At 38.3% G+C, this 13287-nt stretch overlaps 2 protein-coding genes across 3 annotated transcripts; both read left to right on the top strand.

Annotated features, from left to right (window-relative positions):
* Nucleotides 1-1805: 1805 nt before the first annotated feature.
* Nucleotides 1806-3908, top strand: LOC135584884 (septum-promoting GTP-binding protein 1-like). Its single transcript, XM_065188173.1, has 6 exons — nt 1806-2239; nt 2328-2448; nt 2551-2647; nt 2819-2858; nt 2956-3039; nt 3486-3908. Exons 1-6 carry the CDS (start codon nt 1943-1945, stop codon nt 3648-3650), a joined length of 804 nt encoding a protein of 267 aa, XP_065044245.1. The 5' UTR covers nt 1806-1942; the 3' UTR covers nt 3651-3908.
* A 977-nt stretch (nt 3909-4885) lies between these two features.
* Nucleotides 4886-8540, top strand: LOC135676707 (pentatricopeptide repeat-containing protein At3g53700, chloroplastic-like). 2 transcript variants are annotated; one of them, XM_065188172.1, is made up of 2 exons: nt 4886-7811; nt 8274-8540. In XM_065188172.1, the coding sequence occupies exon 1, from the start codon at nt 5398-5400 to the stop codon at nt 7681-7683; it is 2286 nt and encodes a 761-aa protein (XP_065044244.1). In that variant the 5' UTR covers nt 4886-5397; the 3' UTR covers nt 7684-7811; nt 8274-8540. The 2 variants fall into 2 exon arrangements, with proteins under 2 accessions (XP_065044244.1, XP_065044243.1); XM_065188171.1 differs by having other exon boundaries at nt 4886-7952.
* Nucleotides 8541-13287: the final 4747 nt, after the last annotated feature.

Genomic DNA, 13287 nt, shown 5'->3' with positions numbered 1-13287 from the left:
CATACCTCAAGTTTATAATTAATTTAAGTTAAACTCTTATCAACTAAGATAATATCATCAGCAAATAACGTATACCAAGGAGGTTTTATCATATAAGTGACTAGTAAATTTATCCATTATTAATGTGTAAAGATAAGGACTTAATATAGATCCTTGGTGTAATCCTATATTAATAGAAAACTCACTAGGTACACTCTCTATCGTTCTAGCATTAGTAACTATATTAACATATATATCTTTAATAACATCAATATAATTAGTGATACTTTTTTTTTTCTAGAATCCACCATAATAAATCTCTAGGATCCCTATCATATTTCTCCATATATTTTTAATTAATTATCATAATAAATAAATAACTCCTATGATTGACCTTTCAATCATAAATTTAATTTTTTTTAAAAAAAATATTTCATATTTTATCCTACATTTGATAATTATTTATCAAAGTTTTATAGTATGACTCATGATTTTAATTCCAATAAAATTTTAATAATTTTATATGTCACCCTTTATTTTATAAATTAGAATAAAAAAAATTATTCACCATGTATTTTTCTGAATCTCACGATTTTGTTAAATAAGTTAATTAATTAAGTTATTCTCTTATCCCCTAAAATTTTTCTGATGTCAATAGGGATACCATCAAGCCCATAGTCTTAGCTATTTTTATCTTCTTTAATGTCTCTTTTACTTTATTAGCTTTAATTTTTATAAATAAATATATATAATTATTAAATCTATCACTATTATTTATTATTAAATATAACTCCTACGTGCAATATTAATTAAATAATTTATTAAAAAAATTATCTTTTTCTTAATCTTGTTATCATTAATAAGTATTCTTTCTTTCATCTTTATCTTTAATGCATCTAATATTACCTAAATATTTATACGTTCTTATTTTTAGTTTTAGCAATTCAATATATATCTTTTTCACTATTTTTAATACCTAATTTATTATAAAATTTATCATAAGTCTTATATCTTATTATATTAATCACTTATTTAGCCTTTTTTAGATTCTTTATATTTTTATTTTTATAATTTTATCAATATTTAAAATATAATCTTTCAATAAAAATTATTTTTTGAACTTCCTCACACCACTACCAACTCCCTCTTTAAGATTACATTTCTATCTTTAGTTTCACTAAGAATTTATTTTGTCAAGCTCCTAATCTTAGTAATCCTTTTAGTCTAAATAATATTAATATTATCCCCGTTTCAAGTCCTCATCTAAATAACTATTTTTTTATTTTTTAAATAAATAGCTAATACCATTAACCTATATCGTTTCATCAAATTTTCATGAGGTATAACTTTATAATCCACACAAATAACCATATCTTTGTCTTATCCATTTCCCCTGCCATGCTTTCCACACTCAGAGAAGCAAGAAATGGCATGCGGTAAGTTTCATGCTGTTAAGATGTTTCTTTCTCGAAAGCAAAGAGATGGCATGCGGTAAGTTTCATGTTGTAAAGATGTTTCTTTCTTGAGAGCAAAGAGATGGGCATGGAGTAACTCCATGTTGTTGATACGTATCTTTCAGCACCGACTTCGATGCACATCTTCCAGTCACAATTCCCCACCAACACTTTACCCATTTAACTCAATGGAAGCTTAGCATTTTGCACCAGCGAATCATGTCTCTCTCATGATTGGTCAACCATCTCCTCGCGTACCGTCCGCTTGTTACCACGTACACCCGAGTGAGAGTGAGAGAGAGAGAGAGAGAGAGAGAGAGAGAGAGAGCGAGAGAGCGCACCACATTACAAAAGGGAGGGAGAGGAGAGGAAAACAAAAGATCACCAATAGCTACATAGCCATTCGTTGGACTCCTCGCCGCCCCTCTCCTTCCTTTGTTGATGGCCAAGTCTGGCCTTCAACTCTCCTCCTCCTCCTCTGTCTCCACCACCGCCACCACCAGCACCTAATGACCATGACTCAGGTCAGCCACGCTTTGGTCCATCTCGAAGCCAAGTGGGCTCGCCTTGTTCGCCGCTTCTTCCACGCCGTGCGTAGCCACCTCCTCTCTTGTTCCTCCCCGAATGGTCGGTACCGGCAGCTTAAGGCCAACCAAAGTGCTCCAGACCCCACGGTGGCCCGGGACATCCCCAAGGTGGATACGGGACATGCGCCGGTGCGCACGGATATGGAGGTGGATTCCGACGTGCTGTCGTTGAAGGTCAGCCTCCTCGGCGATTGCGACATCGGAAAAACAAGCTTCATGGTATATGCACATGCAATTCTCGATCATCGGCAAGAGACTTTGTCCTTCTTCTTTCTGCTGCTAATATTGCTGTTGGCGTATGTGGTAGATGAAGTATGTGGGCGATGTGGAGGAACAGAGAGGAGTAGAAATGGCAGGACTGAATCTAATGGATAAAATCTTCGTAGTAAAGGGAGCGAGGATCGCCTTTAGGATATGGGATGTGGGAGGTAAAGATGAGATTTATCTTCTTCAGATATAAATAATCTTGGGATGATTGTTTTCTGGCCCATTTGGTGTTCTTGTTGATTGAGCTTGGAATAATTTCCTAGGTGATGATCAATTTCTGGATCATGTGCCCATTGCCTGCAAAGATGCTGTCGCAATTCTTGTAATGTTCGATCTCACCAATCGATGTACGCTAAACAAGTTAGTATTTCCTTGCATCATCTCTCTTCTTCTTTTCATACATTTCATTAGTGACTGATGGATCGAGGCATCATGGCTTCGTTTCTCCACAAAGAAAGAAATATAGGAATTAGAAGTAGGAGCATGTTATTGATGCTGAAGCTGATGCTGTGTGGGCTTCTTTTTCCTCAGTGCTATTGCCTGGCATCATCGAGCAAGGAGATGGAACGCGGTATTGACGTTTTCCTGTTCCCTTTACCAACTACATAATGGTTGCTTATGCTGATAATATCGAGTCATCTTTTTTTTTTTTTGTCTGCTTCATTCAGACGGCAATTCCGATCTTAATAGGGACCAAATTTGATGATTTTGCTCGGCTTCCTCTTGAAATGCAATGGACGATCGTGAATCAGGTACTATGCCATTTCAGTTTGCTGTAGCTCAGAATAGAGACGGATAGGATTCCATGGAGACAATGCAGCTGTATCATTCGATAGGCACTGCCAAGATCTGATACTTAGATTATCATTTGAATCGATCTTCATGACCAGGTCAAAAGTGTCAGGTTTCCATTCCAGAAAGCACTACTCTCCTAACTTCTTCCACCATCTTTACGTGTGGTGGCTGCTTGAAGTCAAAGAGATGATGATGCCTTCTCCATCAAGACAGATAGAATACAGATGAATGAACTCTGCATTGCATTCCATCTAGGAAATCTCAGTCTCAGATTCGAAACTGAGGATAAAGTAGGATCACAGAGATGACCTTAACCATCAAAAATTAGTTGTGTGTGACCTTGGAGTGCTATGTTGATGCAGAAATGAGCAAGGATTTGTGTGTGTGTGTGTGGTGTATACAGGCCAGAGCATACGCAAGAGCGATGAAAGCAACTCTGTTTTTTTCCAGCACCACCCACAACATTAACGTGAACAAGATCTTCAAGTTTATCGCGGCCAAACTGTTCAACATGCCATGGACGGTGGAGAGAAATTTGACTATCGGAGAACCTATCATTGACTATTAGGTTCTTCTTCTCGGCTTCTTTCTCACTATTTTTCTTTGCTTTCTTTCCCTTTGGTTGTTTCTTCTCGGTCACCTCTTCTTATTTGGTTTACACCGCCAGCTGCTCGTGTTGCCTAGTGCAAGATTGTAAATACCAACAAGCTCCACGACAAAGTGTGATGATCCTTTGTCATTCGAGAGCCATTCATATTGTTCGATGCAGAGAATGATAGTTTCAAGATCAAAAATATGCCCACAAGCAAGTGGAGATTCATGTCCACCTGAACAGCAAACTCTTGTGCACAATGCATTTCCCGGCTAGCTTGGTGATGCATCTCATCACCTGTTCCGACACATACATATTTCGTATTCGTTGATTTTTTTTTCTTTCTAAAAATACAATATATTAACTTTGTTGGTCAGTATACAAAAGACACATCAACTTGGTTTATTTTCTTTTATATATATATATATATATATATATATATATATATATATATATATATATATATATATATTCAAGAAGAGAATAAAAAAAATTTGACATATGTCACATATCTTCGATCAAGTTTCGTAATGTTCCAGGAGCAGACCAACTTAAGAAGAATCTGACTTCAAATATATCAACTTAGGATAATCTTACACAGCAATCTTGGATCTATCTCGTATCATCGTAGTTTCATAATAGAAGATACTCTTTTCTTCAACACATATGTGCCTAATAAATAAGGAATTACTAGTATCACTTCTTAAAAGGAATCTCAAGCTTCGAAAATTGATTCTCTCATAAGATTCATCATAATTAAACTTACTTTTATCCTATTATTGTCCACACCAAAAAGATACCTACCGATGAACTCGACTTTGCTCATGGTCAAATCATAGGCCAACACCAAAACAACAACCTTACAAGAAAAAAAATGTTATAATTAAACCAACTTACTCGGATCGATCGATCAATCAAGTCTACATCATTCATTACCGGTAGAAATATGTCCTCTTCGTATTGGTAATTTTCTTCGCCAAAAGGCATAACAACAATAAGAAAGAGAGAAAATGAAAGATGTTCCCTCTTCTTTTCCCCTATAATCAATCCAAAGCAACTTTTTTGTATTCAAGTAAAGCATATTCTCACACATGTCATCCGAGAGAGGAGAACATGGACAGCAGGAACAAGCCCTAAACGTACACAACACACTGCCATAGCCCCCCCCCCCAAGCCCACAGGCCTCTCCATAAGAGGCACAACTCCGAGTTCCAACCCAGTCCAAGATAAGTAGACTGAAATCTGCAAAGAACTCCAGCCGCATGCGCTTGGGGTTTATCCACTACACTTGCTGCTTGCCTCTGTCGTCTTGAATTATCCCAATTACCTGTACATGACCTCTTCTAATTCTTCTTCTTCCATCATCTTTACTGCTGCAATTGGATAGCAATTCTTCACCCCCATCATCCAGTTGTTCCTCACCGCCCTTCACCTGTCGACTTCTTGTATCGTTCCTCTCCTTCATCTTCTTTCTCATGGCTCGCGCATGATTCTACCTGGAACAGAGTTCACGCTCCATCACCGGTGCCTCGTCCTTTTTTAGAGTTTTCTGGTCCCATCTCACAACCACTATAGGAGATTGGAGTTCATCACACCCCTACTGTCTCAACCGTCTTCAGATGACACCCTGTCTCTCCGAGTGAGCCCATCGACACGAGAGCCAATGATCAGTCTTTGACCTACCACCTGTCGTTGCGTTCTACTTGTTTGAGAAATTTCCTCAATGGCTTTCTCGACGCTGTTCGTGCATCCTTGTGTTCTTCCTCGTAAACCGAGTTGCGTATCCCATCCTTTGGTGCATAAACCGTCAGCTTTCGTGCCGTTTGCATCGCTCCGAGGTCTCGCGGCACTGTCGACAGCTTATGACCTTGATCCTGTCCATCAAGTCCCTCCCAATTTCACCCTGAAAGACCTTCTTGACATCCTTCGCCGGCAGAAAGATGCAGAATCTTCGGTTCGGCTGCTTAATTGGGCTTCAAAACAATCGCATTTTACGCCTACATCTCCCGTGTACGAAGAGATCCTTCAACAGCTCGGAAAGGAAGGATCTTTTGAGAAAATGATAGCTCTACTCAAGGTGATGCAGACGTCAGACTGCAAGATAAGCCAAGGTACTTTCCAGATTTTTATAGACAGCTATTCGAGATTTCAACTGTTTGATGAAGCTGCTGATGTAGTTGTCAATTTAATGGACGAATTTGGAGTTGAAGTAGACACATTTATTTGCAATTTTCTGCTCAATATATTGGTGGAGGGAAGTAAGATCAAGCTGATTGAGGCGGTGTATTCTATGATGCTTGATAGGGGAATCCAGCCAGATGTTTCTACATTTAATATTTTGATAAAAGCTCTCTGTAAAGCTCATCAGATTAAACCAGCAATCCTGATGATGGAGGAAATGTCCAGCTATGATCTGGCACCGAATGAGATAACTTTCACCACCCTGATGCAGGGCTTCATTGAGGAGGGGAATATGGAGGCAGCACTGAGGGTAAAGACCAGAATGTTGGATATGGGATGCTCTCCAACGAATGTAACAGTTAATGTCTTAGTAAATGGCTACTGCAAGCAGAAAAGATTAGAGGAAGCTCTTGGGTTTATACAAGAGGAATCTACCAAGGGATTTTGCCCTGACAATTTCACTTTTAACACTCTGGTAAACGGACTGTGCCGAGCTGGGCATGTGGGGCATGCGCTTGATATCTTAGATGTGATGCTCCAGGAAGGGTATGATCCTGATATTGTAACTTATAACACGTTAATTGCAGGGTTATGTAAATTGGGGGAGATTGAGGAAGCAATGGCAGTCTTGGATCAGATGGTAGAGCGAGACTGCTTGCCGAATATGGTGACTTACAATACTCTAATCAGCACCTTATGTGCAGAGAATAGACTCGACGAGGCTATGGAACTCGCTCGTGCGCTCACTCTCAAAGGTCTTTTACCAGATGCATATACTTTCAACTCTTTGATCAGTGGGCTCTGTAGGGCTGGCAGTCTCAAAATTGCACTGCAGATGTTTGAGGAGATGAAAATCAGTGGATGCCCACCGGATGAGTTTACTTACAACATACTGATTGACCACCTTTGTTTCAATGGGAAGTTAGGGAAAGCTGTAGCCTTGCTGAAGGAAATGGAGTCAAATGGTTGTGCTAGAAGCATTGTGACATATAATACACTCATCGATGGGCTATGCAAGAACATGAGAATTGAAGAAGCTGAAGATGTATTTCACCAGATGGAGATGCATGGGGTCTCAAGGAATTTGGTAACCTATAACACCATAATTGATGGCTTGTGTAAGAATAATAAGGTTGATGAAGCTACAGAACTTATGGATCAGATGATACTCGAAGGACTGAAACCCGATAAGCTCACATACAATTCGTTGCTCACACATCATTGCAGACAAGGGGATATAAAGAAAGCAGCAGATATAGTTCAAACTATGACATCAAATGGCTGTGAACCTGATATTGTTACATATGGAACTCTGATAGGAGGTCTGTGCAAGGCTGGTAGGACTCAAGTTGCCTGTAAGCTTCTCAGAACCATACAGATGAAAGGAATGGTCCCAACTCCTAAAGCATATAACCCTGTGATCCAGGCACTCTTTAAGCAGAGAAAGACTAGAGAAGCTGTCAGGCTCTTCAGGGAGATGGTAGAGAAGGCTGAGCAGCCAGATGCTATCACATATAAGTTTGTCTTCCGTGGTCTGTGTCGTGGAGGAGGACCGATTGGAGAAGCTGTCGATTTCCTGGTGGAGATGACAGAGAAGGGATTCTTGCCAGAATCTTCTTCTTTTTCAATGCTTGCTGAAGGCCTTATTGCATTGGCCATGGAGGACAAGCTTAACATGGTTGTTGAACTGGTCATGGAGAAGGCTAATTTTTCAGAAAATGAAATTGCCATGGTAAAGGGTTTTCTTAAAATTCGCAAATTTCATGATGCACTGACCACCTTTGATCGTCTGCTAAATAACAGAAGGCCTGGAAGCAGATATAAGTAGTCATCTATGCAAAGAAGATCCATCTCTGAAGAATTTCCAGGGAAAAAGGGACTCTGAAGAATTTTTGGGAGAGGAGAGCCACTTTTGTTTAAAAGTTCCCTACCTGGTTCAAACAATGTGCAGAACAGGTGAGAGTGGATAAAAAGTTTCATGATGTTAGATGGAAACAGAGTTCAGGAATTGGTTACACACAGCTTAACATGTTAAGGTCACCTGGTATTTCTTTTTGCAACATAACATGTTCTTCGATTAATTTGATTTCTAGACAGGTAAATTTGCTGCTTGGAAAAAGCACATGACTCCAGTAGAATAACAAAAGTTCCTTATAAGATGATTTATTATGCATGCTTCTGATTGTATTAAGCATCAGGTTCTATCTCATATGAGCAATAGAGCAGTTGTTTGGCTGAATGCTTATCAAAAGATTTCTAATTGCAAAAGCCTGAATGTTCGTACATTCATGGATCTCAAGTTGAACCAATTTTTTACTATCATGGTTTAATCTCATTAAATCTGTCCTGTCCTATCTTTGATGCCCTACCGAGTTAGATACTCTCATGAATTTCTTTTTTTTTTTTTTGTATTTGTAGCTTTCAAGAGTGAGGAAGGTCCTCCCATCGACACATTCAGTTTCTTCATAAAGTCCAAGCTGGTTCTTTACTTTACACTGAGCTACTTGTTATCCACAAAATATGGATTTTTAATATAAAATTTGCAGAGGCTATTTCCATTTCCATCTATATTGGACATAATAGCTCTGATAATTGTGACTCTTCTTGTATATATTTGTACTAATGATGCATAATGTTAGTAATGCATCCAATTTTGTGTATAATATATCATTGTTTTTTTCTTAATTTAACTCTTGCTCATTTGTGGTGTCCTTTAAACCAAAGATCTCCATTTCTGTGATCTTTTTCTGGACTTGGAAATCAACTTGGAGAACATGAACACAAGTGTGGCACACTAGAGATCCAAGAATCAGCTCCAGGGCTTTTGTAGAAATTGTCACATATACTGGTTACTTGTTGTTGGAGTACTACAGTTATATTTATGCAGTTTATATTTAATGCTCTGTGCCATCTTATTTTTGCTGTTTCTTGGTTTCTTTTTGTTTTTCAGTTGGTAGTTGTGCATCATTAGTGATTATAATTCAATCAAGCTAAGCTTGCAAAGATGTCCATTTTGATTCAATTTGGCATGGTGCAGTTCAGTTCAATCTGACTTGGATGGCCGATTGCAATCTATTGGTAAATGTCAGCTGTTGTTTGTCCTCCAGATAACTTGGTTTAAATAATTGAATGATAATGGTTATTGTCTAGTTGACTGCTTCTGTATTTTGAATATGCCATCTTTGAACAGTGATGATTTTTGTTGCACAATCAGGTTTGAGTATTGAACCACATATAGGGACCGTGGACTAATTTTTGATTCATCGTCGGTTTAATATTGAACAGTTTTTGTGGTATATTCCTGGTGCTTCAACTTTTTCAAGTTGATAATTTAGATAGATATATGGAGATTTTTCACAATTAGGTTAGCTATCTTTATTATCTGAGGAATTGGGAAGTCATCTTGCATCAAATTGGTGAGTTGCATTCTTTTCTCCTCGTAAAGTGTTGTCTTGACTTTGATAACTTAATCAGGATAGGCTTTGTCCACGGGTGCCTCGATTAATTCTATCGACTTCTGGTATGGGAGGGACTAGGCAAAACTTCGAGGGTCAATAGGCGATGCTTCAAATCGTGTCTTTTTCGATAGAGAGATCGTCATTAGGTAACACTAACGCAACTCTCTCGGGTTACTTCTTAGCTCTCCAGTGTTAGTCCTCATCGAAAACTTTATCATCATATGGGAGGTCAACACCACCACCCTCAGCTTGTTCAGCATGGATCGACCTATGATTGCGTTATGTACCAAGTGGATATCGACCATCATGAATTTGGTCATCATCGTTTTTGAGTATGACTTGTTTCCAAACGTGATGTGTAGGTTTACCATCTTGAGAGGGGAGATTGAGTCGTCGGTGAACCCCATCAGTGAAGAAGTCATAGGGATGAGGTTGTTAGTTGAGAACCCAAGTTTTTAGAAAGCATCAAAATAGAAAATATCAATAGAACTATCTATATCAATAATAACCCTTTTCACTTGAGTGTTGATCATTCTCACGGAGGTCACCAAGAAACGATCATGGTTCGGGTCGAGGTACTTTTGTCTCTTCCTTTTTGAAGGTAATTTCTGAGTTATCCACGGTTCACAGGCGCTTTTCAATTGTAGCTTGAGCATAAGCTTTACTACTCAAGAAGTTGTTTTCTCCTGAGATGGGTCCACTAATGATGACATTAATTTGTCTCTCCATCGGTCCTTGAGGTCGAGGTGAAGGCTCCTAATGCCTTCGGATGAACTGCTCGAGGTATCCGGATGATTGAGTTCTTTAATCGGTTCTTTTAAGTTATAATAATCTTTTGTGTCATAGTCATAGATTATGTAAGCGATAGTACTTAGATTTATATCTTTTTACCAATAGAATATTCATCGATTGATGGCCTTTTAAGAGTCCATTCTCTTTTATATGTAAAAAAATTTCAGTTCTAGCCATATTTAGGGGATTCAACTTGGACTTCAAGTGAGGCAACTCGGGTCGTTTGCTTCTTCGTCATCTCAGAAACCTCGGGGTAGAGGTGGATCGTAGCTGCTCCTGTCTGTTAGGAAACCACAGAGAGCATCATTTGCATACTGAAAAATAAAAACAACTAGTTCCCAAAAATGGATTTATCGAATCGTTGTATGAAGATTGGGAGCGTAAAAATTGAAAACGATAAACCACATAAGATGTGTGAGACGTTCTCACATAGGGGAGATTGTACATCACCTAATCTATAGATCTCAGTCTATGGATGAAGGAGCTTTCGCAAACTCCTCTCTAGCGATGATCCAAATAGTGGATGCAAAGATAACGCACCTCCTCACTCAGCATGCTCTTTCCTTACGTTCGTACACCACCATACTACAGCAACCAAGGAGGGATCGGTTCCTCTTACTATCCTCTTGCTCCAGAGAAGGGGGCAATTAGCTAGAGGAAGAAGTAGCGAGGAGATAAAGAAGGTGGCTATAATAGGGGTTTAGCCTATGATTCCTTTAAGCTCCAACTCCAGAGCTATTTTTACTTATCATAATGGATCCTGTCTTACTAGAGATATGCTAGTCATAGGTGCATTGCAAGCTAATCATGTGAGTGATGACACGTATGACATGATACATACTCTTTTTACTTATTATTTATTTGATTTTTTTACTTTATATTGCTTGTTACATATATTGTGAAGTTTATGGATCTATGTAATGAGAATCGGATCATGATAAGATCACAATAATGAGACTGATTTGCCCTTAAACATAGACCATAAATAATCCCGATCATAGCTTACTCGAGAGGGACATCGAGATAACCGGATAGATTGGTATACTGTATACCCATTCATATGATAAAAACAGTTGGTCTCATAGTTGCTCATTTGGGGACATTAGGGATATAGTGCAGGTGCTCATTAGAGAATGAGTTCATTGATTGATCCGCTCATGGAATGCTGGATTATTAATGATACCTCATTGCCATACAGCAGTTACGTCATCCTAATGGTGTCTTGGTCCTTAGACTTGAAACACTAATGATGTCTTGTATGAGTACCCCATTCTTTGATACCGGACTTATAAACATGGAAATTCCAAATCTAGCATAACCGATCATCGGGAGTGACAACTAATCTTACAAGGGCTATTGAGTGTCGATAGAGGATCAGCCACTCTCGGTGTCATGAGAGGAATATTTTATATATTCTTGCTCAAGCAAATCCATGGCCAGTCATTTAGATTGAAAGAGAAATAGTTCTCCGAGAGAATCCGATTAAAGCGAGACTTAAGTAGAAATCATATGGGTCTGACAGTACCATGCTTGGTATATAGTTTATGGGATATTAGATAGATGAGGGACTAAATATACATGATAACTAAGGATGGATAAGTCCAATAGATTGGATTTCCCTATATCATCAATGGCCTAGTACGTCCGTAATCGATGAGTCGAATGAATTATTATGGAGATAATAACTCACATAGCTAGAAGGAATTCTAACAAGTATAACTCACGGCTAGCTCGATATTGGGCCTAGAGGGTCACACACATATGATAGGTGTTGTGACAAGTAGATGTTTAGATTTGAGATATCTGCTGGAACCCTTATCTTATTGGATGTCCAATAAGCCTATGAATTATTAGATCATAAGGATGAGATCCAATTAGAGCCAAATGAGATATTATTGGGTAGAGACCTATTAATCTAAGTGGCTTGTGTAGTTAAATGAAGATCAAGTACCAAATATGACATGATCCATTATGGTTAAATTGATATGGGGCCTCTATAAATATGAGGGAATTAAAAGGCCATAGGTCAGATCCCTTTTGGCTGTCACATCCTATTCTCCTCTCCCTCTCTCCTCCTCAACCAATAGCCCTTGTTTGAGGTGTGTGGATAGCAAGAAAGGCGAGCCCCTTCTTGATTGCATGGTGCACGTAGTGAGGAGATTTGAGCAATGATTTGAGGAGTGTCTTCGTAACTCCTACCATATGGATCACTGTTATAGAGGAGGATAGTTGACCTCCTTCATTCTCTCCTACAAATTTACAGATTTTCAAGGATGTACGATCTCTTTAGGTAAACACATCTTTCTTATACACATAATTTTCGATTTCACAAGTTTTTATACACCAATCTTCGCACGATGACAAAAGATTATTTTTCTGTAAAAATCTGAGATTTTTTGTTTCTATTCTTCTACTGCACATGTGATGTCGCCGTAGATTTTTCAATAGGATCTCCATCCAATTATCTTGGCTTAATGGATATTGGATGTTCATCCAATAACCACTATAGGTCATATTGAATCTCACTTGATCTAATAAAACATGGGCTTATTTGATATCTCATATTCAATCCTCTACTCATCGCGTTGTCCACCATGTGTGTGACCCTTTAGGCCCAATATTGAACTGGTCATAAGTTGTACTTATCAGGACTTCTTCTGATTCAATAAATTATTATCCCTATAATAATTCACTCAACTCATCGATTACGGACGTACTACGCCATAGTCCACAGATTGTATAGGGGGGTCTAATCCATTAGTCTATTTATCCTCAGTTATTGTGTATTCATAGTCTTTCATCTATCTAATATCCCATAGATTGTATACTAGGCATAATGTTGTTATACCCATTTGAAATCTATAAGAGTCTCACTCTCATTAGATTCTCCCGGAGAACTTCTTCTCTCTTAATTCGAATCTCACACTTATCATATTCATCATTATATGATCGACCCTGGCTAAGGATTTTCTTGAATGAGAACACACGGAACATTCCTCTCATGATATCGAGAGTAGATGATTCTTTATTGACACTCAATTGTCTTAGTAAGGTTGGCTACCACTCCCGGTGATTGGCTTTGCCAGATTTGAAAATTTTAAACTTACTAAGTCTGGTATTAAAGAATGAAGTACTCAAATAAGGCATCCTTATTGTCTCAAGTATAAAGATTATATACACAA

Source organism: Musa acuminata, chromosome BXJ1-6 (genome assembly GCF_036884655.1).
Source record: "Musa acuminata AAA Group cultivar baxijiao chromosome BXJ1-6, Cavendish_Baxijiao_AAA, whole genome shotgun sequence".
In the NCBI taxonomy this organism is placed as follows: Eukaryota; Viridiplantae; Streptophyta; class Magnoliopsida; order Zingiberales; family Musaceae; genus Musa; species Musa acuminata.
This window is presented reverse-complemented; position numbering and strand designations above follow the sequence as displayed.

Bases quoted from the DNA above. Each gene is read 5' to 3' on its own strand.
- LOC135584884 (XM_065188173.1), top strand. From the start codon at position 1,943: ATGACCATGACTCAGGTCAGCCACGCTTTGGTCCATCTCGAAGCCAAG. The intron at 2,449-2,550 runs GTAAAGATGAGA...ATAATTTCCTAG, and splicing joins TAGGATATGGGATGTGGGAG to GTGATGATCAATTTCTGGAT. The intron at 2,648-2,818 runs GTTAGTATTTCC...CTTTTTCCTCAG, and splicing joins AATCGATGTACGCTAAACAA to TGCTATTGCCTGGCATCATC.
- LOC135676707 (XM_065188172.1), top strand. From the start codon at position 5,398: ATGGCTTTCTCGACGCTGTTCGTGCATCCTTGTGTTCTTCCTCGTAAA.